The following is a 26,377-nucleotide window of genomic DNA, read 5'->3' as shown; positions in this document are numbered from 1 at the left end:
TTCATTTTACATTAAAGGATTTCCTACAAAAAAAGGATAACTATACACCAAATATCAGCTTTTAAAAGAGAAAAAAATTCCAAGTATTGATTGCTTTTAAACTCCTGCTTTCAAGAGTTATAAAAGATGTTGCCTTTCTCCTTCTAAAGGTCTTCTTTAAATCCTAAATTGAAGACAGGCATTTGTGTATATTTCAAATGCGAAATACAAATTACTGAAATCATTATAATGCATCAAAGACTTCAGCTCATATTTTAATGCCAGTTTTCATCATAATTTCATTTCTTAGAGGCTTGTGTCACACACACACACACACACACACACACACACAGAGTTTGTGATATATCACTTTCCAAAAGTTAATTACCAGTTGTCCCATACGCACAAAGAAGTCCCATAACAACTGACATTGCAAAGGTATTATTTAGGCTATTCAAAATTATGATCAAGTCATTCTTCATCAATATTTACTTAGATTTCAACAAAAGAGAAAAATATACAATTTGCTCCATTTTTAAAGATCATATTTACTACACTTGACAGAGTATCTATTCTAGTTGACAGCTCATAGACTGTGCATTAGAAACACAGCTGACTATTTGGCATCACACATATACATGGAGGCTTGAATTCTCCTATTTATGTAAAAGATTTACTGTAACTCAGTCGTGGTTGTTTTATTATCAGTTACTTACCTATGAGACAGAAATTCTACCATCACTGTAAACGCCATTAATGCTAAGATGAAAAGTGTTAAAGAAATGAAGAGAAATTTGTCTAATAAGTTTCAGAATGCCCAGTCTTGTTTGTCTTATCATTCTCATATGTTAGATAGTATATTTGATCAAGTATTATACTATTATAAGCTTTTATTATCTACTTGTTTGTTAGCAACTAATATTTATCTATTTGACATACTCTTCAAAAAAGGATCTTTTAAGAGTCAAGAACTACAACGTTAGATATTTGTGGCCTACTCAGGTTATGAGGTTCTAGTGTTTCCAGGTTGGTAAAGCCAGTTTTCTCAGTAGAGTGGGCAGTCCTGAGAGCCCAAAGAGTCTCGCCCTTCTTTCTTCATATGGAACTCCCCCTTGTAATGAAAACACGGTGTGGGTCTCTGCATGAGTTTTCCAAGGTAAACAGAAGGAAATTGTGGCATATAGCCTGTCTTAGATGATAATCTATTATTTCCTGTGTGAATGGAATGCAGTTGTAAACAAGAGACTACAGTGCATTTCTGATATGGTGCACTGGACAGAGAGAAAAATATATGTTCACTCATGGAAACCAAGTTCTGTCTTGCTCAAGTTTCATCACAAAGAACTGACAAGCTTAAGGAGCAAATATGATTTTGGTCATTTACATGAAAATGCCTTTGCTTTTATATACTTATCAAAGGCACATATTTATAATTAGTCATATTTTCAATTAGTTTACTTAAAACATAAAGTACTTTCAAATAACCCAATTTGAGGGCTTGAGTAAATGTCATTCTTAATGATAACACAAATCATACTTAGCGTAAATTCTAAAATGCGAGCAAATAAAAAATAAAAACAGGTTGCTGCTGTCTGTAATGAAATTTTATTGGGCCTTGTTTGGCAGAGCAACATCACTCAGGGCTGGCACCCTCACAGAGCTGTCTCAGGGGAAGCCGTGGGATGAACCCTTGATGTCATGCTTTTCTACCTCATGTTCTCATTTATGATACTCCTCGGCAAGGCAAGTGATGGACTCCAGTGTTTTTAAGTCCTTCTTTTAAAAGGTTGTGAAAAGAAGTTTAGAGTAAGAACTGAACTCTAATAACCTCAGCGGCATAAACTTGTTTCATGACAGAACCTGACCGGCATTACCCTTTAGCAGTGATGCTCTGTTTTCCAGTCACTTGGTCTTAAATCCAAAAGGCAAAAGGCAAGGTAACCAAAGTCTAACTTGGACATTTTTATTGTAGGTGCCTCCTAGGATACATTATTCCTTCTCCTAATTTTGGACTACTGTGCTTAATATCAGATAAAAACTCAAAGATTAATATGTATTCCCATTAGACAGCTCTTTTGCTCCTTCCCCACAGGCTCATTTTTGTAACAACAGAAAGGAAACACTCTCTGTCAGTAATAATGAAACATTTAAAAGCCTGAGCTTTTCAAATTAAAGAATATTACATATAGCTTTTTGAAGGAATTTTGCATTTCACTATTTCTTGCTTACTATTAGGAATATTCTACATAGGGAATGATCTGATCATATCCTTACATGATTGCATGATTAATTTTCATGTTCCCCAGTCGCATAATATAGATGTTGAATAAGTTCATTTAATTGACATGAACTGAATTTTATCTACAACCAAAAGGAGAACAGGATGCACTGCTCACTATATAGAACCTTAGGATAAAAACAGTTTACATTATTTTCACTTCTATTGCTGAGCTGTTACATCCTTTTGGGTTCGAATGCTTTTATAGATTAAGCTGGATGCCCACTTACTTGCAAAATATATCTTCACTGTCTTTATTTATAATACAGTGCCCTCCGTGGCACCTTATACATTTGTCAACCTCACATTTTGGACCTTCATAGCGTGTTGGACAGACACAGTCAACACTTCCATCATCGCCAATGGTACAGGATTCAGAATTCACACAGTAGTGGTGACACACATCTAGGAAGAACGCACAACAGAGAAAAAGAAATTTTACTACAAGATGTTTTTCCCTAGTCAAATCCATGTTATCATTTCACTTGATATTTAAAGATGGTGAATCATTAAGCAAATATAGAAATAAATAAATTATTCAAAACATCTAAATATTAAAAAATGGCCAGTCGGTAAGTAGATTAATTTACAAAATCAGCTTGTGATTAAATGTAACTAGGATCCCTTACTAATGATATTGATTCCTCTTTTGGCCAGTCAGGCATCATTTCCTCTGCTAAAAAAGGGTAAGTTATATTGATATCATGCGAGCTGAGGGAGTCTTTTGGTTCTGAATTTTAAAGTTTAAGTTAATCAGTTTCCATAGTTTCCTTCTCATGGGCAATATTAGTATTATTCTGAAATGAGCAGAAATACTCCAGATTTCTTTGGATGTCATTTATTATTTCCTTTCCTTGCACTTTTTTCATCTGGAGAACAGGGTAGTATGTGATGAGTGGGGGACTCCTACCACTGCATCAGCCCTTTGTGATGCAAAGAAGGAGATGTGCCTCTCATGGAACACCAAGAGAGAAGCGAACCAGGAAACTGATCCATCATGGGTGGGAAGTGAACAGAAGTCTAGGCTATTCTTCCCCTTCTAGGTAAGAACCTAACATCCCAGTCAGAGGGAAAAACCTCCATGTGATGTGAGTCTTTTGTTTGGGAAGATGTGTCTTATTGAACATTATAGACAATTTTCTCAACTACAAACGACTTCCTCAAATATTTCTATACCTCTTGAATGGGAATAATAAAACAAAGACCAAGTAATAATGCAATAACCACACTATCTTTATAATTAGACATTTTGACTCAGTCTTTTGGAAAAGCAGACAAGTATATATGTACGTTTGTATATCAACACGCTGTAATTTATCCATTCAAAATATTGGAATTCATAATACAATAATCCTAAGCAAAAGAACTGATTAGATCAGTCTCAGATTTTGTGTTTAGAAGCTGCAAATTCCTTTTAGCTAACTAATTGTGAAGCAATGTTAAATGTGATTAGCTGAGATAAAAATCTCAATTTATAAACTTTAACCTGATGTAAGACAGTTATAGCGGGTGAGGAAAATTAAAACATAATTTATAATTCTCATGTTTGTATATTTATTTAGCCCTTTATTAAATCAGACAGAAATTAAATTTATTGACAGGCTGCTTCATATTTATGGAAATTTATTTCAAGCATTCTTATGCTTGCTCTTGCATTATGCCAAGTACGCTCATTGAGATTCAGCGCTTAAGTCTATTAGCAACGTTTTGGCTATATTTAAAAAAAGTAGCACTTTCAAAAGGTGAGAGACTTGAAGATCTAAAAACTAAGGTGGTGTTAGTATCTATCCATGATGGTGTCTGTTTGCAGTTGCTCCAGGCTTGGTGGTTAGCACACATCAGAAACTCTGTTTTTATTTATGAAGAATGTATGATCAGCTGCCTATATGAGCTTCTCTCCTATTCAGTGAAGAAATCTCTAGAAAACAACTCTCATTAGTTCAGGTTGTTCAGTACATCTTACTGACAAAGAGTTCTTTTCATATCACCCCCCCCCCCCCAATTGCTTTAAATGCCCATACTCCGATCCTGGTTCAACTGTCTGATGGGGCATAGAAATTAGCTTATGTATCCTTCTAATATCTTCTTAGTATGTCCTTAGCGATAGTGGATAACTCATCAAAATCATGTAGGTGACTTATTTGCAAATGTAAATTCCAGTGCTCATTACTGCCCGCTCATGCCTATATTCTAATTCATGAATCTGAAATAGGGCCCAGGTGATTTCCATGTGACTGGTTGAGGAACTAGAATCTGGGAACTGGGGAATATAAGAAATGATGACCCGGAAACAAATTTTACTGATTAGCATAGGGACTACATTGTTCAATAGTTGTAAAAGGATTTGATTTAACCAAAATAGCTTCTTTCTTCCTTTTTTCCTCTTTCTTTCTTTCCTTCCTTCCTTCCTTTCTTCTTTCAAAAGAGTACATGAGAGCAGGGGTGGGGGCAGAGCAAGAGGGAGAGAATCTTAAGTAGGCTCAATGCCCACTGCAGAGCCAGTTGTGAGGCTCAATCTCATGACCCTGAGATCATAACTTTAGCCTAAATCAAGAGTAGGCACTTAACCAACTGAGCCCCCCAGGTGCCCCTAAAATAGCTTATTTCTTAACTAACTTTGTGAGCCTTAATTAAAATGCAATTTTTAATCCAAAATTTTGGGCCATTTTATTTTTATGACCATATCACTGAGAAGACCTGAGAAACTGGAAAAAAATCAGGTTAACATTCTGATGTTTGATGATTGACCTGTAACACACTGTAGCAAGGAATACCTCTCATCTGCCTGACGTTCTAAAGGGTAAAGTTAAATACTCACCTACAATTTACTAACTATAAGTAATTTTGGTGCATGAATTAAATCTGCCTTAGGCTAAGATTAAAAAAAATGTGAGAATATATGCAACTTATTGGTGTTCAAAGAAATACAAATTAGTGTTGCCTGGGTGGCTCAGTCAGTTAAGCGTCTGACTTCAGTTCAGGTCATGATCTCGGGGTCCTGAGATGGGACCCCACACTGGACTCTGCACTCAATGAGGTATCTGCTACTCCCTTCCCTTCCTCTCATGCTTGATCTCTCTTTCTCTCTCTCTCTTTCAACTAAATGAGTAAAATCTTAAAAAAAGGAAATGCAAATACCTCAAAGATATACCATTGCACTTCCACTTAATTGACAACAAATAACAGAAACTCTCATACACTACTAGTAGAAATACAAATTGGTTCAATTCATTTGGAAAACGATTGACAACAGTAGATACTGTCAATTAGTAGGTACTCTATTTGAACATACCCACACCTTATGACCTAGCACTTCCACTCCCAATATATATCGAAGAGAAAGCATGAATTTGTGCACAAAAATATGTATGTAATATGCACAGCAACCTGTGCATAGAATCAGCCCCAAACTAAAAATAATCCAAATGTTCATTGCAAGAAGAAAGGATAAACTGTGGTTCATTCACATAGAGAAATATACACACAAATATATGTATACATACACATAAATAAAAAAATGAAAGCAGTACAGCTTGTAAGTAACAACATGGAGGAATCTCACAAAAGTAATAAGAGAAAAAAGCTGGACACAAAATATATACACTATTTTTTAATTTACATAAAGTTCAAAAGGCAAAAGTAATCTAGAGTTTTAGAAGTCAAAAAGAACTTATTTTTGGGGAGAAGGGAAGGTATACTGAGAAAGACCATCAAGGAACACCTGAGGTACCAACAATATTTATTCTTGACCTGGGTGTTGGTCCACGCTGCTTTGTACACCTGGTGATAATTTATTGAACTGTAAACTTGTGATTTTAATCCACTGAGCCACCCAGGCGCCCCAAACTTGTGATTTTAAACTTTCCTATTTATATTATGCTTCAATAAAAAGATTTTTTCTAACCTAATGGCAAATAAACTACAATTACAATATTTTAGAGATTCTAGTTAATTTTCTAACTAGAGTAAACAGGTTTTCTCTTTATAAACAGTTCTAGTGAAAGGAATTCATGGTCTACTTTTTGTGTTTTAAGGAAAATTCTCTACCCTTTAAAGCTTTCAATATTTTTTTCCTAGCATGTCAGATGCACAAAATTCAATGCAGTTGATTGGCATGGCATAAAAGTGGAATCAAAAGAATGTAAAAGAAATGTTTGCTTAAGATAAAATTGTGAAATAAGAAGATATTAGAATTTGCACTTTAATAAATAATTCTAAATTGCATGCTGTTAAGCCATGCTACTTTCTTCCTTCTAAAAAAGACAGAAATCATTTCAGACTCAGAACCCTTTCTCTACAGATATTCAAATGAGAGATACTTCATTTTCCCCAGTTTACATGCTTCACACTTGACACTAAGTTGAAATTCATGGACAGAGAGTCGCTCACAATACTCTGACCCTGTCAGTGTTGCTTCCCAGAGCCTTTCTTTGAAAATGTTCTGACTATCTCCCACTATTAGGCTTCAGATGTGGAGCATATAGAACTCACTTGATTTGTATGTTCAGCTGGATTGTTTTCTGCACTACTATTAGGATTCTCGGGCCCAACCCTTGGCATGCATAGTCTCTCTTCCTCTCCTTTCTCTGTCTCTGTCTTAAAGACTTCAGTATACTCTGGGGTGCCTGGGTGGCTCAGTGGGTTAAAGCCTCTGCCTTTAGCTCAGGTCATGATCTCAGGGTCCTGGGATCCAGCCCCATGTTGGGCTCTCTGCTCTGCAGGGAGCCTGCTTCCTCCTCTCTCTCTGCCTAGTTGTGATTTCTCTCTGTCAAATAAATAAAATAAAATAAAATAAAGACTTCAGTATACTCAATTCTCACTCCAAGATTCCTTAATACAGGAGAAAGTAACCTTATTTAATAGGAGACTTCATCATCTGCTATTTAAACTTGCACATAAGCAGAGCACCTGGGTGGCTCAGTCGGTTAAGTGTCTGCCTTTGGCTGAGGTCATGATCCCAGGGTCCTGGGACTGAGCCCTGCATTGGGCTCTCTGCTCAATGGGGAGTCTGCTTCTTCCTCTCCCTCTCCCTCTGCCTTTCCCCTGCCTGTACTCTCTCTCTCTTTTTAATAAATAAATAAAATCTTAAAAAAAAAAACAACCCTACCATGTAAGCATTTGATACATGTAAATTGGAAAGCAAAATAATCCCTTCAATTGTTCTCTGTTATTTCAATTTGACTCATGACACGTATCATGGAAAAAAAATGGTACATCTGAAGGTGCTATTTCTAAAATGGATGATTCAACCAAAGTTCACGTTCTCTGCAGTCTCCGCAGTATCTGGACAACAATGTATAATAAGTCATTGGAGAGTGACCTAACTTCTCTCTCATTTTCTTCTCAGCTTTGCCCCACTTTGAATTATAAGCATCTATACAAAACTCGGGTAAATACTTGCAATGTTTTCACCCGTGTCACCTCTGTATACACTCCCAAACAATTACTACACACTCGTATTTAAATTCTCTTTCTTCATATTTTTATCTAACAAGAAGAATACTTCATTGGCACTTTCTAATCCAGCAGAAATTTAGTGAAGTATGAAGACGTATGAAGTATGAGAAGGCTCCTTTGGTATGTAATTATTTCCTTTGGTTCTAAGGATTCTACCCTGACCTAATAAGCTCTTACATGAACAGAAAAATTTAGCACTCACTGAAAGAACACTTTTCTTATCCCACAGCGCTAAAAAATAGTTACCTTCTAGAGCTTACCACTTTAAGCACCAAGAATGGGTTAAAACCTTTTTGAAGGTAATCTTTCTGTAAGGTAGATACCTATTTTCTTAAATATATAAATACATTTTTTATAGGATCTTATTTTTAGGTAATCTCTATACCCAAAATGGGACTTGAACTTACAACCCTGAGATCAAGAGTCACATGCTCTACCAACTGAGTCAGCCAAGCATCCCATAATATAGCAATATTTTTAATGGCTCCTGTAACACTATAATTTGTAATTGTTTCTATGAACTTAACTTTGCAGAAGTTTTATAACCTTCTGCTTTTTGTTTTTGTTTTTCATTTTTAGCTTTGACTAAGTGACATGTTACTGGGAAAAACAAACAAACAAACAAACAAACAAAAACACTTAATAATTCCTCCCAAAGGAAACAGTTAGGGTTGTTGGTGGCTGGTTAACAGCAAGGTTTAGAGCAAAGGGATTGTCTTCCAATTTCTGACACACAGACATAGACACAAATACACAGACACAGACAAACAGACAAACACCCCAATTACCTTTTTCCCCCAAATTTTAAATTTGGCTTAATAGTTACTGGAACTGAAATAAAGTTAAAAAAAGAAAAAAAAAGAAATATGGTACACCAAAAGAAGATAAGTTAAAAGAAAACATAAGTGAGAGGGCACTTTTTGTTGGAGGGCATGACGTAGGGAAGGAATGTCAAAGATTAAGGAGTCTAGCCAGATCAACCAGTAAGCATTCAAAAAGAACAGTTTGAATTTATGGAAAGGAAAGCTGGTAAAACAATATGGTTGGTCCTGTTTTGAACAACATGAGTAATTTAACTGTGACAATAAAATGGAAGTGGTGGATCCATAATTGATTATTTGCTGAGGAACATGCATCTGCCTAATTATATCCTGGGAGCTGTAGGAAGAGGACAGAAATACGAGAAAGGCCACCAGCTCTCAGAGAGCTAACAACTCAACTGAAAGTTTAAGATGAGAAGGAAAAAGAACCAGAACTGATCTGAAAAAATATCCACTGTGGCAAGAGCCTACAAATACTACTACCAAAAAAATCTTCCTTCTTATGAAACATTCATCCTCTAATTTTCAAAGCATTTTATTGACCTGAATGGCATGGCAATTGAGATGTTCCACATATGATAAGAAGGAGCAATAATAAAATGTAATTAATCTGTGCTAAGAAAGTAGAGATTACCATGAAATTATACAATAATACTTTATATTCACAATATAAAAATTGTTATAACCTCTGTAGGGTAATTACACTAAGAACTGCATAGTAGCACTAAACACAATCATGTAATCTAAAGGACAGCGATGGATATATAATTACAGAGTATTCATATGGTAATTAGGTGAATAGTAACTGGAGAATAAGTGAATGGCTATTTTCTGCAACAGAAATAAAATAATTTTCAAGGGATGACATCATTGCACTCTTTCTTTCTCTCTTTCCTTTTCCAGCAACCACAGATATAAGGAAATATTTTTCCCTTTAATCTTTTTTAGAGAATCTTAATAGACTCCATAAAAATATGGGTTGTATGGGTATATATACAGGTTTATGAATATTCATGGTGAGCCAGATGTCTATAAAATCTCTAGCTGCATTTAACTTCTTTCCCAAATATTTCTTTCTATTGAAAAGTAATTGCCAAGACTATTTAGCTATTAACTCATATTTGCAACTGGGCTATTCACATTGTAATAGTTAGTGAAGTGTGAAATTTATTTAAAGAGAATAAAAGCAAACTAAAATAATACCCCCTAAGCAGGAGCCGAAGATACTCAGTAAGAATACGGCAAAACTGGGGAGTCTTTAATGGGTAATACAGATGGTCATACAGGGAGACTAAATTACACAATTACATGTATAAATACAAGTTGTTCTACTTCACTAAATTTTGACCTGGTTTAAAAAAATAAGTTATGTGAATTCATTTTAAGATTCATGCATTTGGTAATTGAGGATTACACACAACAACAATAATCAACCAGAAGTAGGACTGTATTACTTTCACAAAGAAGACGAGGTAGAATTATCCATAGTGCATATCCCCAGGCGTCTATAACTGAGCTCCATTCTCAGTGCGATTCCTGCTCCATCTTCACTGATATTTAATTTTGTCCCAGGAGTAGTAGGTTCTATGAATTTTGCTAATGTCGTCCCTACAGGGAGGTTTATGGCAGCTTCCATGTAGATATAAAATGTGGAAGACAGCCAATGATGGTATTTTATAAACTTTTGATGCTAAGGTGACATAATAGAAGAAAGAAATAAAATCATTGGCTATGAAGGATTGGGAGGTTAAATTCCGTACTTATTCTGGCTAACAGTATGATCTTATCTGAGTTACTTGACCAATTTATCCAGTACACCCACAAATCATCTTTGAACAGAGGCAATATTCTTAAACATGCCTAAGATTAGCTCACCAGTCCTTCTTCCCCTACCTATCCTCAACAATCCCCTTTATATCATCAAGGCCAAGGGTCTGTTTGAAGTAAAATGATGGACATGATGATGATGATAAATACTCGATTTTATCTGTCTTCATGTTGGCTCATTTGTCAGTTACGGTCTCATGCATTATATAGCATTTTCACATCTTATGGAGAGTAAACTGAGGCACCAAAGGAGGTTAAGCACCCTCCAAAGACTCCACAGAAGTAAGTTGGAGAACAGAAATTCAAACTCAAGTAAGCTGAACACTAGACAATACTTTTCTCATTTTTTCTTACTTTTCTCATTTAACAAGTCATACATTTGTTAAAAAACAAAAACAAAAACAAAAACCCCAAACAAAACAAACGAAACAAACCTCTAGAAAGTAATTTTAAATATCTTTGGCATTCCCTTTCCTTTCTGTGTATCTAAACCTGAACATGCTGCCATCTATCTACATGGATATCTGAGGGTCTCCCCACCAGCCAGAATGTTAAAGGGTCCTGTAGCTCAAGAGCTACAGGCCCAGAAAAGCTTACTCTGTGCCCCCACAGTCTGCAATATCAGAACTCAGGAATCAAGCTGGACTCCCACATGAGGTGGGGATACCTCATTTACAGGTTCACATTTCACAGGTCATTCTCAGCCTCCCATCCCAAACCAATTTGGATATTTGCCTCTCCAGGCACTGATAATTTGTTTACAGCTCTGGGTTCTTGTATTCGAAGGAAACTTCTAACTATCCATGGCGATCTCTTCATTATCAAGCAGGATTAACTCTGGATCCCTCCACATAAATAAGAAACTGAAACAACAGGCAAGAAATTACAAAGTGAGGAATGTCTGGAGTGTTACCATTTACTGACACCTAATTTAGGATGAAAACATTTAGAAGGAATCCTGGAAAAGCTCTAAGATTCTTAAATATGTTGACAGGAATGATTGTGGCCTTTCCTTCTCTTGAGTTAGTTTTTCGTCTTGCATGGTTTAGGAGGCAAAAGAGAGAAAGCAACTTGTACAAAATGCTTAGAATTTTATGATTGTTGTCTTTGAAAGCTTATATAAGGCAATGGGAAAACAGATTTAAGAAATATTAAAATTATTCTTTTTTACAGTCCTTAAATGTTTTGTACAACCCAAGATATTTTAATAATTAAACTTATTGCATAGTCCTAAATAGATCTTCCAATTTCAGAGCTGAGTTTAATAAAGTAGGCAAACATTGAATCCAGGTATGCCAATTAAATATTCACCAGGGAAAAAATGTGTGCAAAACTATGATTAGAACTGATAAATTTTCATCAGGAAAGCGTGTCTAAGAAAATTAGCATTTTCTAATTTATTACTAAAAATAGAAATATATCCCAAGTATTTCCATAGAGAAAAATGAAAAATTTAGAAGAATGAAATCCATTCTGAGCAAATAGTGCTATCTCTTGAGTATCCAGGTAAAAGGAAAATGTAAAGTTGAGAAAGCCAAGTTATCAAAATGTTGATTTAAGTATGACATGTGGGGTGAGATTTTGAAAGTACCAGCATTAAATCTCTGACAGATTGCTGTTTCAAAGTGCATATTAACAATGATAGCATCAATCATTTTAGTAATAGTCAAAAATTAATTCATAAAAATATCATGGCAATATTTTTTCAAATATCAATAAGCCTATATAACTTTTGTTTATAAATCATGTTCTAGGTTGAGTGTTCCTCTATTTTTAAAGCAATCCAGCCATAAAAGGTTTTAGCAAGTAATTATTTCTGGGTTGAGTTGTTCTATTTTTAAAGGAATACAGCTATAAAAGGTTTTAGCAAGTAACTATAAAGTGGTAGAGAGTCATTGAGACTTGAAAGCAAGCTGACTTGCAGATGACAGCTAAGTTTGGTTTTATAAGATGAGGCTAACTGAAAACCAAATAAGGGGATAAGCAGAAGACTGCTTAAAAAACAAGAATGAAGTGGGCTCATATCAGGTAGTACATTTCTGACCATAAACAAGTTATCTGCCATATTTATTTCCTAATTTCTCTGTCAGGGCATGGAGTATATAGTAAGTTTCAATCAATTTCAACCTACTAAAATTTGCCAACATCTACAGTGTTAATAATATCTATTGGGTTAATAGTGCTCATGCCCTCAGAATGCCCATAATTTGATAGAATGCTCAAGGTTAACAAAGTTGAAAAAAAATTTAAAAAACCAAGATCAATAAAAATTTTTAGCTAATCAGAACATGGAAATATTTTATTTATTTGTTTGTTTATTTTTTAATATTTTATTTATTTATTAGAGAGAAAGAGAGAGCATGAGCAGGGGTGGAGAGTGGCAGTGAAGAGAGGGAAAAGCAGGCTCCTCGCTGAGCAGGGAGCCCTATGAGGGGCTCGAACCCAGAACCCTGGAATCATGACCCAAATGGAAGGCAGACACTTACCTGAGCCACTCAGGACCCCCAGAAATATATATATTTTTTAAAGATGACTGAGATCACAAAGTAGCAACTCATTTTTAGTAAACAAGTCTCATGGAGAGATGGGAGGTAAAGAATGCTGGACAGGAGGTAATCATGGAAAGATCCTCTCAAATGGAAGTATCATTAACAAAGTTATTGTCCTCATGTTGTAGTCTAACTAGAGGGCAGGGATGTCCCACATACCATACTGGGAAAAGATGAGGCCATCCTAGAAAAACATACAGTTCCTATGTGCATAATTCTCTTTCTTCTCCCTTTCATTCTTCCATCCTTATTTCCTCCCCTCTTCTAAGCTACTCACTTCAAATGTAAATGTCAAAATAAGGATTTCTGATATACTTAAATGTGATCTCTTTTCTAGTTTTCCTTTAATATGTTGCTTATTGAATGCATAATATATATCTATATACCTATATCAATATATTGATCAGTATATAGATAGATAGATAGATAGATAGATAGATGTTTCTACACCAGTGTGATAGCAAGAAGAAAAATAATGGTTTATATTGAAGTGATTACTATTTAATCAGACTTCACTAAAACACTGAGAACATCACATTGAAAAGGTCACCTGACAGAAGTAGTATGTAGTACACTATAAAAGATTTTCACTGGTCAAATGTGTAAGTTTCCTTTTGGTCAGATCTGTGGGAATTAAACAGATTATTGATATATAATAACCAGATTTCCACTTTGCTAAGACTTATTATAATTCCAAGATGATAGAGAATCACTTTATTGTTAGTAGCCTTTAACTTTTTAACGTGATTGGAAGTATGCATTGGATTGCTGTAATTAGTCACTAAAATAATTTAATCCAAGATCCTTTTTATTTAGAAAGATTATTGTCCTTCGAAAACATCCTTAAGGTGGTGAGATAAAGTCATTACTCCTTTATGCACACAGTATACTAAACGATACTGTAGCAAGAAACTTTTGATACAGTAACTAATGTGTTTTCTTTCTGAAACACACTGACTCTTCTCTCCACTCAGACAGTAGGTAGGTTCTTAATTTTTTCCATCAACTCATTTCTCACCACCTGACATCTAACATGTTTGTGTATTATTTATAAATACAAAGGTGTACCATGAAAGTTGTTTTCAGTTTATTCATGAGTAAATCCCAAGCTTCAGTGGCTGGCATGCATTAGATGTTCTATTATTATTTGTTGAATTAATGAATGGCCATTGGAAAGCAGGGCACTTCAGAAGACAAAGAACAAGAGCTGATGTTTTAGTTTTAAAACCCCAAAGGCAGTTACAAATATGTAAATATTGAATCAGCCAACCACTCCTAAAACTAACTGGAATTTGCCAGGGTGTGTCTGTGTGTGTTCAGGTGGGGAGGGGAAGGTGGGAGATGAAAGAGAGGAGAATCAGATGGCAAGAAGTGATAGATGTCATCAAGGCCCAGTAAACAGGCCCTTGGAAATTTGGTCCTCGCAATAAACATATACTTAGCCACTGTATCAATAAACCAACTACTAGATACTCCAGGCTGCCATGTGAATGAAGGATGTGACCTGCCAAATTCTTAGAAATGGGGCATTCTACAGAATTCGACTAAACTTTTCTGCTTTTTATAGGTTTCTACTGTGTAGTCATAGTCTAATCTATGTGTGGAAGTATACCTATAAAAGAAATTATTTTCTTTAGTGGTTTGATCTACTTACTTTCATGTGACTCAATATATAATTCCATTCTAAATATATGGATCATTTCAGAAATTATTTTTAAAAAGCAGCTCAGACCATATTCATAAATGCCACAAAAATAATAAATCTTTTTTTATATAGTGGCTTGCTTATCTGAACAAACTGGAATAAATTATTTTCATTTTCCAAATTATATATTACCTAAATAAATATAACATGTAAATATATATTGTAACATATTTTAATTACATATTATAAATGATAGGCACTCAAAATATCTATTAGAATGAAAAATTTTTGAAAAAAGCATTTGATTTAAAAATTTATACAGAACTTTTCTTATAAATTATCACCGAAACTCTGAAAGCAGATATCTGAAAGCAGATAAAGTTTTAACTATTATCATTATTTATTTTACAAATCATGTGTCACCTATGATGATGAAAACAATTTGAAAGCCAAAGTTGTTAGTCTATTTGTTACTATTTGTTAGTCAACAATTTTCTACTTTACATAGTTTTAAATGATCTAAAAAATGTTTTAATTCCATATCACTACCTCTAAAATTCCATATTTCTTCCTCACATCTGGATTCCAGCTTGACGGAGTCCAGAAGAGTGAACTTAAAAAGTATGTTCAGTGAAGATCCAGAAAACCACTGAAACTATATTACATTTTATGTACTTGTTTTGTTGTTGTTGTTGTTGTTGTTTTGTTTTGTTTTTTTTGGGGGGGGGGCAAGAGATTCTTAAAAGGATTAGAAGCCTGTATTTCCTCTTTATGTAAGAAGAAATATGGAGTTGAAAAATTCTAGCTTATTCTAGCTATTTGTGGTCTGGAAGGTACTGTGGAAGGGACATGAGTTCTTGGACTCAGACAATAACTGACAGAGTTAAATAGGTGTCATTCATTACTGGTCATATACCAATCTGTTTGTTTACTCCACTATGTTGATTTACATTTATTGTTTTATTTATTTTTATATCAATTTCTACCACTTGATTTTCAAGAAAAGGTTGCCCTTGGTTATTATAATATAGATTTTCTCATTTCTCAAAAGGAATAAATAAAGTGCAAATTATTTCATCAAATTGAAAATTAAATCATATCATTGCCATGGATTTAGTCATGGATCTTCAAGAGGTAATGCAAATCTAAAAATTCAAATGCAGATACCTGACCTTTGGATTCATCTTCTAGTACTATTTTGAACCAAATATTTTCTATTTCTATTTCTTTCTATTTCTCTGTCTTATATTTAAGATGTATCTGATTCTCTGGTGGCAACCCTCAATCAATGTTTTTTTTTCCCTAATAGTTAATTTTCCTATAATTAAACACATATATTGAAAATTATTGGCTATCTCCTTTCTATTTAACTTTTGCTCTTTTTAGTGTTAGGTTACCTGTTGGAAAACAATGGATTTTAAAGTATATGCATTTATTGAAATTAAACTTATATTTTTGCATTCATGAGAATAAAACTGAACAAATAAATACAATTATTATTTTTTAAAGATTTTATTTATTTATTTGACAGACAGAGATCACAAGTAGGCAAAGAGACAGGCAGAGAGGGAGGAGGAAGCAGGCTCCCCGCTAAGCAGAGAGCCCGATGTGGGGCTCGATCCCAGGACCCTGGGATAATGACCTGAGCCGAAGGCAGAGGCTTTAATGGGTGCCCCAATAAATACTATTATTAATGCATTGTTTTGATTTAAGCAAAGATCTGTTCTTCACCTGATGGGTTACATAACCATAGGGTAAATTATAAATCTTCCCATCTGTCTTAGGCCTTTTGCACTCTGGGACTCAAAACTATGAGTTTAAGATTAAGGGATTTATTTATTTTTTTTAATCTTGAGAACCAATGATGGCATCCTGATTCTCTTGTCATTTTTATCAATAATCAGGATGAATACATTTTTTCCTAGCATAATACTTACTATCAAAAGATGTCAATTATTGCATGAAAGAGAGTAATGATACCAGTTTATAGTGACAAAATCTTTAATAATGACAAACATGAAGATTATCACTTTAACTGTATGATAAGAATCTTATTTTGTTTTCTTCTATTTAAAAGATTTTAAGATTCCTGAGTCATGACATTTTTTCAAGACATATCAATTGACATCCAAATTTGATATCAAGAATGTGTTTTAAAATTACTCTTAAATTTACATTTAAATTAATTGTTTTAAAAGTGATGTTAGCAGATGTATTTAAATAGAAACAATTTGCTTGGTTTGAGGTAAGCCTCAAGTAAATATTTTTGTTCAAGCTGTGTCTCTATCAGTGCATGATTTGTGTAATATATTATTTTCAAATACACAATTCTATTTGCAGATAATTATTTATGAATCCATTCAGTTTACTTAACACCAAGTATATCAGAATCACAATCATGGATGTCTTCTCTTCATGCAAAGCCTGTCTCCCTCCTTTCCTTCCTTCCTCCCTCCCTCCCTCCTTCCCTAAACCCTCTCTCACTCCCTCCCTCCCTCTTCCTTCTTTCCTTCCTTCTCCCTATCCTGTCCTCCCTTACTTCCCAGGGCTTCCACCTGGGCATCTTCAGTTTATTTCTATACAATTCCCTCTTTAGACCATTAGTAACCATTACTTGTGTGACAAGTTATTTTCAATCTTAAGGCTTTCATTATTTTTCACTTATTTTGTATACTCATTCCTCCTTATTTTGGAAAAAGAAGGGTGAAGACTAATGGGTATCCCTAATGTGGCATAAAAACAGAAGATTAAACCATCTAAGCTTGGCATGATTACTGATTGAAGCGCTGTTTCAAGAGTATTGTGAGACTAAAGTTGTCTCAAAATCAAATGAAGCTGGCATGGAAAAAAGTTACTGCTATGATGCCAGAAAAAAGAAATTAAGCCTTCTTTTTTTATTTTTTTTTTGAAATGAAGCATTCTTAAAGATTTTTTCAAATAACAGTTACTGAAATTATTACACATAATTACTAATATTCCAAGTGTAAGTTACATGACATAGAGATAAAAGTTTATCTTTAAAATTCTTTTAAAGATTTTATTTACTTATTTGATGGAGACACAGCGAGAGAGAGAGAGAGAGAGAGAGAGGGAACACAAGCAGTGGGGTGGGAGAGGAAGAAACAGGCTCCCTGCTGAGCAGGGGACCTGATGCACAGCTTGACCCCAGGACCCTGAAATCATGATCTGAGCTGAATGCAGAGGCTTAACAACCCAAGCCACCCAGGTGCCCCAAAGTTTGCCTTGTATAAAATTAACTTTATAAACACATTGCTGGGTGGGATTTGAAACAATTTCATATATAATAATGGTATGCTCCTAAATAGTAGGGAATAAAGTCCATTTCTGATCTCTGATCCTTTTTGTCAATGTAAGTCTAAGTTGCAGCTTTGTCTGGCTTTTAATCTACAAAGATATGCCGCTGGTTTTTTATTCACCAAAAATTATGGGGACAAGTATCTTCTAAGAGCCTTTACACTGACATATCCATGATGCCTAGAACAATGTATAGTACCCACAAGAGTACATATATATCAGTTAAGTAAATTAATTTTAATAATCAGAATATGTACATTGACTCATGTATGATATATTCTCTGCTTGGAAAAAACTGCCTCAGTGTCCAATAAATTCTTTTTACGTGAGCACATTTCCCTTAAATATTTTCCCTCTTACTATTTTTTACATTTCCCAATGATAGCATAACATTATAGTAAAGATCTGTTTTTAATATTCTAGATTTATACTAGATCAAAATTGCCTTCAATAATATTTCTATAATTCTGACAATTTTCTCTAAACTCCCCAGAGTAAGATAATACAATTAATACATTACCTTACCTTTAGCCTACCATTCTCCATCCTAGTCACATGAGAAAAGAAATATATTTATTTTTCTTTACATACATTAATTCAAACCTAATTCTATTTTTATACCTTTTTTTTTCTCCAGCCTGGAAATGCAAGCACAGAGTTTCTCATGGAATGTAGGTCTTCATGAGCTGCTGAGTAAAGGTGGCCTGGAACTGTTTTAAGTGGTATCTTGTCAGAGCCCAGACAAAAAAATTGGCCTGGCTGGCTGGAAACAAGACTTTTCTACTTTGTTTACATTAATTCACATACCTAATACTTTCTCCTAAGTCCAAGCACTGAGTTCAGCCCCTCTATGATTGATGAGGTATGCCTCACCATGGCCTGTTTCTTATTCTAGGGCAGTAGAAAGTCAAGAACATGAATGATGATATAAACAGCTTAAAAATGCCAAGGAGAAGTGCTGGATGTCCTAGGGCAGAGGCAGTTTAAGAAGACAAAGTGGGAGGCTTAGAGAGGGTTAGCAGACGTTGAGGAACCCACATGTAAAGACAAAGATGTATGAACAATTTAAAGGGGCACATTTTAGAGAACATGAACAGGTTTCCATGGCTGGAAAAAAAGATACACAGTGAATGTGTTGTAATCCAGGCAAGAAGCCTGAATAAAAGCAATGCTTGTTTTCTCACCAAGAGAAAAAAAAAAAAAAAAGTGGAGGACCCTCAGTAGCTAGGGCTCCAATTATTTTGTCTCTAGGTATAAATGCTCTAAGAATCTTATCCTTGCTCACTGAGGAAATGGCTAGTTCTTATAACTTCACTTTTTAACTCATGATCCTTTCTTGGGGTTCCAGGCTCAGTTCTAATTGGCCTTCGTATCAACAGGGACAACTGAAAATATTTTATTCTATTTTCCTGGTCATTATTAAAATTCCCTGGTCTCTTTTGCATGGGCCTGCTGCCATAGCCTTAATCAAGATTACAATTCTTATTAACACTTCTTTTCAATGGAGTAGAAACTGGTAACCATCAGGTTGAACTAGTGCGTGACTTGAGCTTTGAGTGTTCCCATAGTGAGCCTCAAAAGATGCTGCAGATGGACAGGATATCAGATGACAGAAAAATACACCAGGAGAAGCTACTTTTGAAGACAGACCCACAAGGCTATAAATTGTGGCTCCCATGTTCTCCAATGGAACAGATAAGGGAGAATGCCTTCATCTCATTTTTGGCAATAGTAAAATTGGACTAATAATACTTCACAGGGTTGCATGAGAATTTGGTAAAACACTGTATGTTCAGAGAAAATTATGTTTAACAGCTTATTTCTCTGTGACCAATACATTATACATTTTTAGTGATTCATTATTTCTCTCGCCAACTTTCCTGTAAGAAAATTAAACAGAAACAGAAAAGATAAACTTCAAAAGAACTTCCCTTCTGGCCTTTTGCAAATTCTGCTGCACTCACCACTTCTCTTCATCTAGTTAGCTGCTTCTTTCTTCCCATCTCAGCTTACATGCTACTTCTTTCAAGAAATCTTTCCTATAAACTGAATTCTCTTTCTGTGTTTATGTGCTAGCCACTGTATTTCATTAAACTGCCTTTAATATAACTTGTATCTTTTTCTGAATCACACATTAGATTGTAAACCCTTTGAGGGCAGGAAATATCTCTGACATCACTGTTTTCTCAATGCCTAATAGGGACAGGTCCATGATAAATACCAAATTTGTTTACTAACCAATTGACTAATGAAATAAAATTGTTCTGCAAAGTAAAAATAATCCCATCATGTCATCACATATTGTAGACACACATCTATATTTCATAACTTTTATAATTACTCTTGATAGACTATGGTTCTAATACCAGTTACAATAGATGAAATACTTAGATGACTGTCAGGTACTCCTAATTTTATGAACTTGAGATATTACTTTGTGTTGGTACTTATTGCAATAAACCATACAGGTGTATTTCTAATAAACTAAGTTCTAATTGAAATTATAATGGGTTCCCAAGCAGATTACTAGAGAACTTTAAAAATATCAATGAGAGAACAAACAGATTGCCATTCGATTTTAACACTGTGCTCTTAGACACAGATTGAGCTGCCTCATTGGCCCTTTTGCCCTAATGTTATTAAGCACTAATAACCTCAGGTATTATTGGCCTCATATCTAACATTCATCTTTAAATGTGAAATGCCATGCTTATTATTATTTTTTATTTATACTAGAAATCCTTGTTCCAGATCTGTACAAAATGGAGCTATATTTGTTCTTAAACAACTTTCTAAAAGAATATTCCATTGTAGTTTGCCATTATTTATCTCTGTCTCTCCTCCCTGGGTGCTTCTGTTAAAATTAATTTGCATTTAGACCTCAGGATTTTATATTGCCATTAGAATCATGAAATGTTTTTACTCAGCACAACTAAGAACTGATGTTTTACCTCCCACTAATGGACCTTTAATTAGGCACTGTAATGAACCATTCTGTCATTCCTTCCTTTATGGAGAGAAGATTTTGTATATGCAAGATACAATTTTGACAGAACACCAGGTCCACTGAACCTTGCCGACTCACATATAATAGATCCTAAATTTATTATGCTTTTGTCAGTTGTTGGATTTATCATTTTAATGACACTGTCCACAGACTTATTTTGCTGCCAAAGAACAGCATCACCATACTGCAGGAATGTTTGCTGACATCTTGATCAACAACTCCTGGGGTCCCATTCTGACTGTAATATTACTACTTCGGGACCTTGAGCAAGTTATTTAACCTCTGTCTAAGGATTAATTGGTTAATTTTAATAAGTGCTTTGCAGTAAAAGGTGGGAAGTGCTATGACTGCTAATAATGATAATAAAATGATAATGCAGCCTTTTATAACGCATCAGGCTACCTCAGACTGTGATTCTATTAAGTTGTCAATTAAAATATATGCTAACTCAATTTATTCTTTTTCAGAAACCAAATCGCTATGATGATGGCCACATAATATTTTTTTTAACTTAGATCAAAAAGAAAAAAAAATGGCCTTTTTTGAGCTTAAAAATTTTTTTTTTCAAGTTTAAAAAAAAAAAAAGATCAACATTCTATGATGATGGACCAATTGGGAACAGAGATAAGCTGCACAGAAAAATACCAGATGGTTGTAGCCTGATTAAATGTAGCTCTTGTACATTAAGTTGATTGTTCTTTTATTAACTTGTCTCCAAACTGCTTTCATTTATTTTCTATGATTATTTATTTATTTGACAAATGCCTTTGTTGGGTATAATCTCAAAGAGGTTGTCCCAGACAAATAGGAAGGAAACACACAATTAACGATAATACCAGATTAAAGTGAGTAGAAACAGACAGAGGTAAAGAAGCAGTGACTCGAAAATTCAGAAGAGAAAGCCATGCATTCTCTTGGGGAGATGTGAAGACTCTGACAAAGGAAATGGCCTTAAAACTGAGCAGGGACAGATAGATAGGATTTGGCATGGAGAGACGAAGGTGAGGAAGAAGCCAAAGAAAGTGCATTCCAGAGGAAGAGAATAATGGGAGAAAGTCTCAATGCCAAGGAAACTGATGTGTGGAGAAGCAGGGTAAGTGTGGTTTTGCTAGAATGAGAGAGAGGCTGCAAAAGTAGTCTGGATAGTAATGAGGATCTGCGTTATGCTGGGGAGTAGATGGTGCTGTCCCTGATTTGCTTGGAAATCTTTCAGGGTTGTGAGAATATTGGAAAAAAAAATCCATGAGTTGGTAGGTGGGAGTTGTACTGGAATATTCTGCTTTGTTGAGAAGAGGGAAGAGGAGGGGAAAGCCATGAGGAGGAAAGCAAGGTGTGTAAACAAGGTGTGACACCAGCATATGACAGGATGGTTTTTTTCTAGATAAACTCTGCGGGCCTATGACACATACCACTTAAGAGATAACTCCTCAGTAGCCTCCTCGGCAAAATGAGAATAAAAGCAACACCTGGTTCATTAGTGGGATTAAATGGATTAGTAGAATTAATGGAAAAAAAAGAATGAAACACAAGAGTGCCTAGATATAGAAAGATCTCAGTAAGTGTGATTGAGACAGAAAACCATTCTTCTTATTATGGATACAACATACAGCTGTGGCTATTCTTTTGAGAACAGGTACAGAGGGTGCAGAGAGAAAGCATGGAGATCAGTTAGTAAAAAGGCAAGTAAGAAATGCTGGAAACTTCAATGAAGGTAGTGGGGATGAAGCTGGTGAGAAGTGTTCAGGTCCTGGGTATATTTTAAAGGAACACGTGAGAAAGAAGTTGGGGTGTAAAAGAAAGAAAACAGTCCAGAATGAATTCAAAATAGATGAATGGGGATTAAGGAGTACACTTGAGGTGATGAGCACTCAGATTGTTGGGACTGTTGAATCGCTGGATTATGTACCCAAAACTAATATAACATTGTTTGTAACTACACTGGAACTAAAACAAAACAAACAAACAAACAAAAAAAATAGGAAAATCTTAAAAAAATAATAAAGTGGGTTAGATTAAAAAAAAAAAAAAGGAGGGTTAGATTAAAAAAAAAAAAAGGATTAATCCAAGATACTTGGACTCAAGTGATGAGTGTTTCCTTTTATAAACACAGGGTAAACTGTGGTAGAAGCAATTTGGGGTGAGAAAATCAGGTAAATTTAGAGCGAACTCAAACTGTCAAATAGACACTTAGGTATAAAAATCTGGAATTCAGGTGGGAGTTTCAGCTAGAGATATACATTCAGAATTGTTTGTATTTGGATGATACTAAAAGTCACACGATTAGTTGAAATCATCTAAGCAAGTAGGTCTCAATCGCAGTCACACATATGAAACATGTGAAAACTTTACAAAATATTGAAGCCTAACAGAATCAGAATCTTTGGGGGTTATGTTTGGGAAACTGTATCTTACAAAACGGTATGTAAAAATGTTTAATCTAATGTTCCGATTCATACGGAAATCACTGGCTCATGGAGTGAGTGTTTCTGAGAAAAAAGAGATAAGAGACAGTCATGAGCCACTCCAATGTTTAAAGGTCAGGGAGATGAGGTGGAACCAGCAAAAGACAGTGAAAAGAAATACCCAGTAAAATGGGAATGAAAAGAAGAGAGTGGTAAAGACAAATGAAGGTGTTTTAAAGGGGGAGTGATTAACTGCGGATTGTGGGATAAAATAAGAATTGATAATTGGCCATTGAATATGAGAACATGGACAACGATAAAATAAATTAACCTGAACTGATGAACAATATTTCAGCAAAATAGTGAAGATAAAAACCTGCCAGAGGTGAGGTCAAGAGAAAAATGAGAGAAATGTAGCATGTAACAACTCCTTAGAATAAAGCTATGGGTAAAAACAAACAAACCAGGAAAATAAAGTTGTGGATAGAAAGATATGGGCACAAGGCAAAGTTGTTCAAGAAACAACTAGGGGGAGAGGAAAATACAGATAAAGGAGAAAGATGGGGACAGTTGTAAGAGATATATCCATGAGTAGCTAAGAGGGATGGAATGTATGAGTGGACAGTAGAACATTAGCGGTAGCACAGGGTTCCTGCTCCTAAGAAGACAGTCTATGGATCTAAAAGAAAAAGTAGTTCAAGAGATGATGGTGATGGTGGGAGCTTGTGGCAGTTCTCTTTAGATAGCTTCTATTTAATCAATGAAACAGAAAGCAAGTTCTTGAGCTCAGGATGAACTTGGGGAGCAGGTATTAGAGGTTTGAGGAGACCTTTCTCAGATGATCTGACCTAAACATCTAGGAGAGTCAGTAGATTAGCAAAATACAGTTGAAGCTATAGTAAGTGGCATTTAAAATTAGTGGTAAAAACTCAAGTGATCCCAGTCTGTATGATTATGTGCTTTTCTTCAGTTGCATCCAGCAGTGGGGTACAAGTTCAGAGCAGATGGAGAATTGGATTTAACCATGGTTAGAGTTTTCAAAGAAAGTGTCATAGGAGGGAAGAGAGAGCAAGGGAATTGAGGGGTCTATATGAGGGGGTGATTACAACGATGGATTATAGAATCTCAGCAGAGGAAAGAAGAAACATGGACTCTTTAAAATGAGAAGAATGAAGAGCAATGTAAAGAATTGTTGGAGTTGGGGTGATGGAGGGAGTGACCCTGAAAAATAAGGGGTTGCTGAAAATGAGATATTGGAAGGAACATCGAGATAAGAAAATTACTTAGCATAAACATCAAAGTATGCTGTCAGACCATCTTATGGGACTTGCTTTCACTTACAGTACTGACATCTGTCTCCAGTGTGTTCAGGCTGGCAGTGGCAGTAGGGCTGGTTCCCAGCAGTCACACTGCAGGTCCCTCCATTTTGACAAAAGTCCTCACAGACTGTCTTACCACAGTTGGGTCCCGTGAACCCTAGCGCACAGCTGCAGGTGGGTCTCCCTATTGCAAAAGACAAAGAAACAAAAAAGAAATTATTTGACTGGAATGGTTTATTTTCATGGAATCCTCACTAGATAGGAAACAGGAAGCCAAGATTCTGGTCAATGTTTTTCCGCTAGTTAATCTGTGGTTTTAGGCAGTAACTTGGCCTCCGTGTGTCTTAGTTTTCCCATGTTCTAGTGAAGCCTAGACTAGAAGATAACTCAGGTTCACATCAGGTAAAATAAATGGAGCTCATTTTAGGAATAATTACATATTTGAATGGGTGTGTTATGCTCTGAAGTGTTTGTGTTATTCTTTGTACTTCTCTGTTCATGTCCATTTTGCTTTTTCAATTATTTTTGTTCCATTCATATAGTAATGCAGATTGTTTTGGCCATTAGAATATAAAATAGAGACAATTATATTTTTTTTCTTTTTTTCTTTTTTTTAGTGTTCAGTGATTCATTAGTTGCATATAATACCTATGTGTCCTCCTTAAAACCCATCACCCGGTGACCCCATCCCCTCACTTCCTTCTCCTCTGAAACCCTCTATTTCTAGGAGTCCAGAGTCTCTCATGAGTTGTTTCCCTCACTGATTTCTTCTCATTCAGTTTTCCCTCCCTTCCCCTCTGGTCCTTCAAGCTATTCCTTATGTTCCACATATGAATGAAACCATATGATAATTGTCTTTCTCTGTTTGACTTATTTCACTTAGTGTAATCCCTCAGACAATCATATTTCTGTGTTGAATCATCATGTACCACCACTTTTAAAGCATGAGCTCAGACTTACAAATAAATATTTTAATAAGTTTGAAGTGGGCATGCCACCTATATTTATGCAATTAGTTATTTTAGTTGATTTAAATATACATACTGAATTTAGTATCTAAGCACTTAGTAAGTCCTAGCTTATTTCATTTTGAGATTTTTATTTATGCATGGGAAAGGACTGCCATTTTAGTAAGACGATTTAAAGTCTAATATTAGCAGCACACTAGAGCAAATCTAAGGGATCATCTATGGATATTCTTCTTTATTTGCTCAATAACACAAGTAAAGGTGAAAAATCCTTTAAGGTGTTTGGAACATAACACAGTTAACTGTTATATCAGGAATGAGTCTCTCTAACTGCCTAGGATGTCAAGGACTAGGTGAAAAATGGAGTACAGAGCTAGCTCTTGTAAGAGAGATTAAGGAAAACAAAATGAAATAATGGCCACCATTTGCAATAGGGAAAAATGAAGTTTAGAGATTGTGAAACTGTAAAGAAATAACATGAAAGAGAATAAAAAAAAGAAATTTAGTTATAGATCTGAATTAACTAGGACTTGGAACTGTTACTCAGTTGACTAACATCAGAGAATATCCAACCATCTCCTCTCTCAACTTTGTAGACATGAAGCGTAATTAGAATGGTCATAAAAATGTATGAGTATAAGGCTTAGACCTGAAGTGTGAAAATGATATGTTTTCTCCATTGCCATAGATTCTACATTCTACTTTTTTGAAAAGCCCTCATAAGTGAATAAAATGCCTCCAAATAAAATCCACATCTATTTCCAAGAGAATAAATAAGTTGAGGTTCCACAACCTATTTACTTATTTTGC

General features: G+C 35.0%; 1 protein-coding gene across 1 annotated transcript in view; it reads right to left on the bottom strand.

Annotated features, from left to right (window-relative positions):
- The window catches only part of LRP1B (LDL receptor related protein 1B), a 2,013,404-nt gene that overhangs the window by 36,354 nt on the left and 1,950,673 nt on the right, over positions 1-26,377 (bottom strand). Inside the window, exons 84-85 of the mRNA XM_046019480.1 lie at positions 24,622-24,783; positions 2,488-2,662 (exon numbers count right to left, since the gene is read on the bottom strand). Of these exons, the coding sequence (XP_045875436.1) occupies positions 2,488-2,662; positions 24,622-24,783 (337 nt within the window). The remainder of the gene's footprint in view (positions 1-2,487; positions 2,663-24,621; positions 24,784-26,377) is intronic.

This window comes from Meles meles, chromosome 9 (assembly GCF_922984935.1).
Source record: "Meles meles chromosome 9, mMelMel3.1 paternal haplotype, whole genome shotgun sequence".
NCBI lineage: Eukaryota > Metazoa > Chordata > Mammalia > Carnivora > Mustelidae > Meles > Meles meles.
The sequence above is the reverse complement of the archived record's forward strand: the minus strand, read 5'-3'. Positions and strand labels throughout refer to the sequence as shown.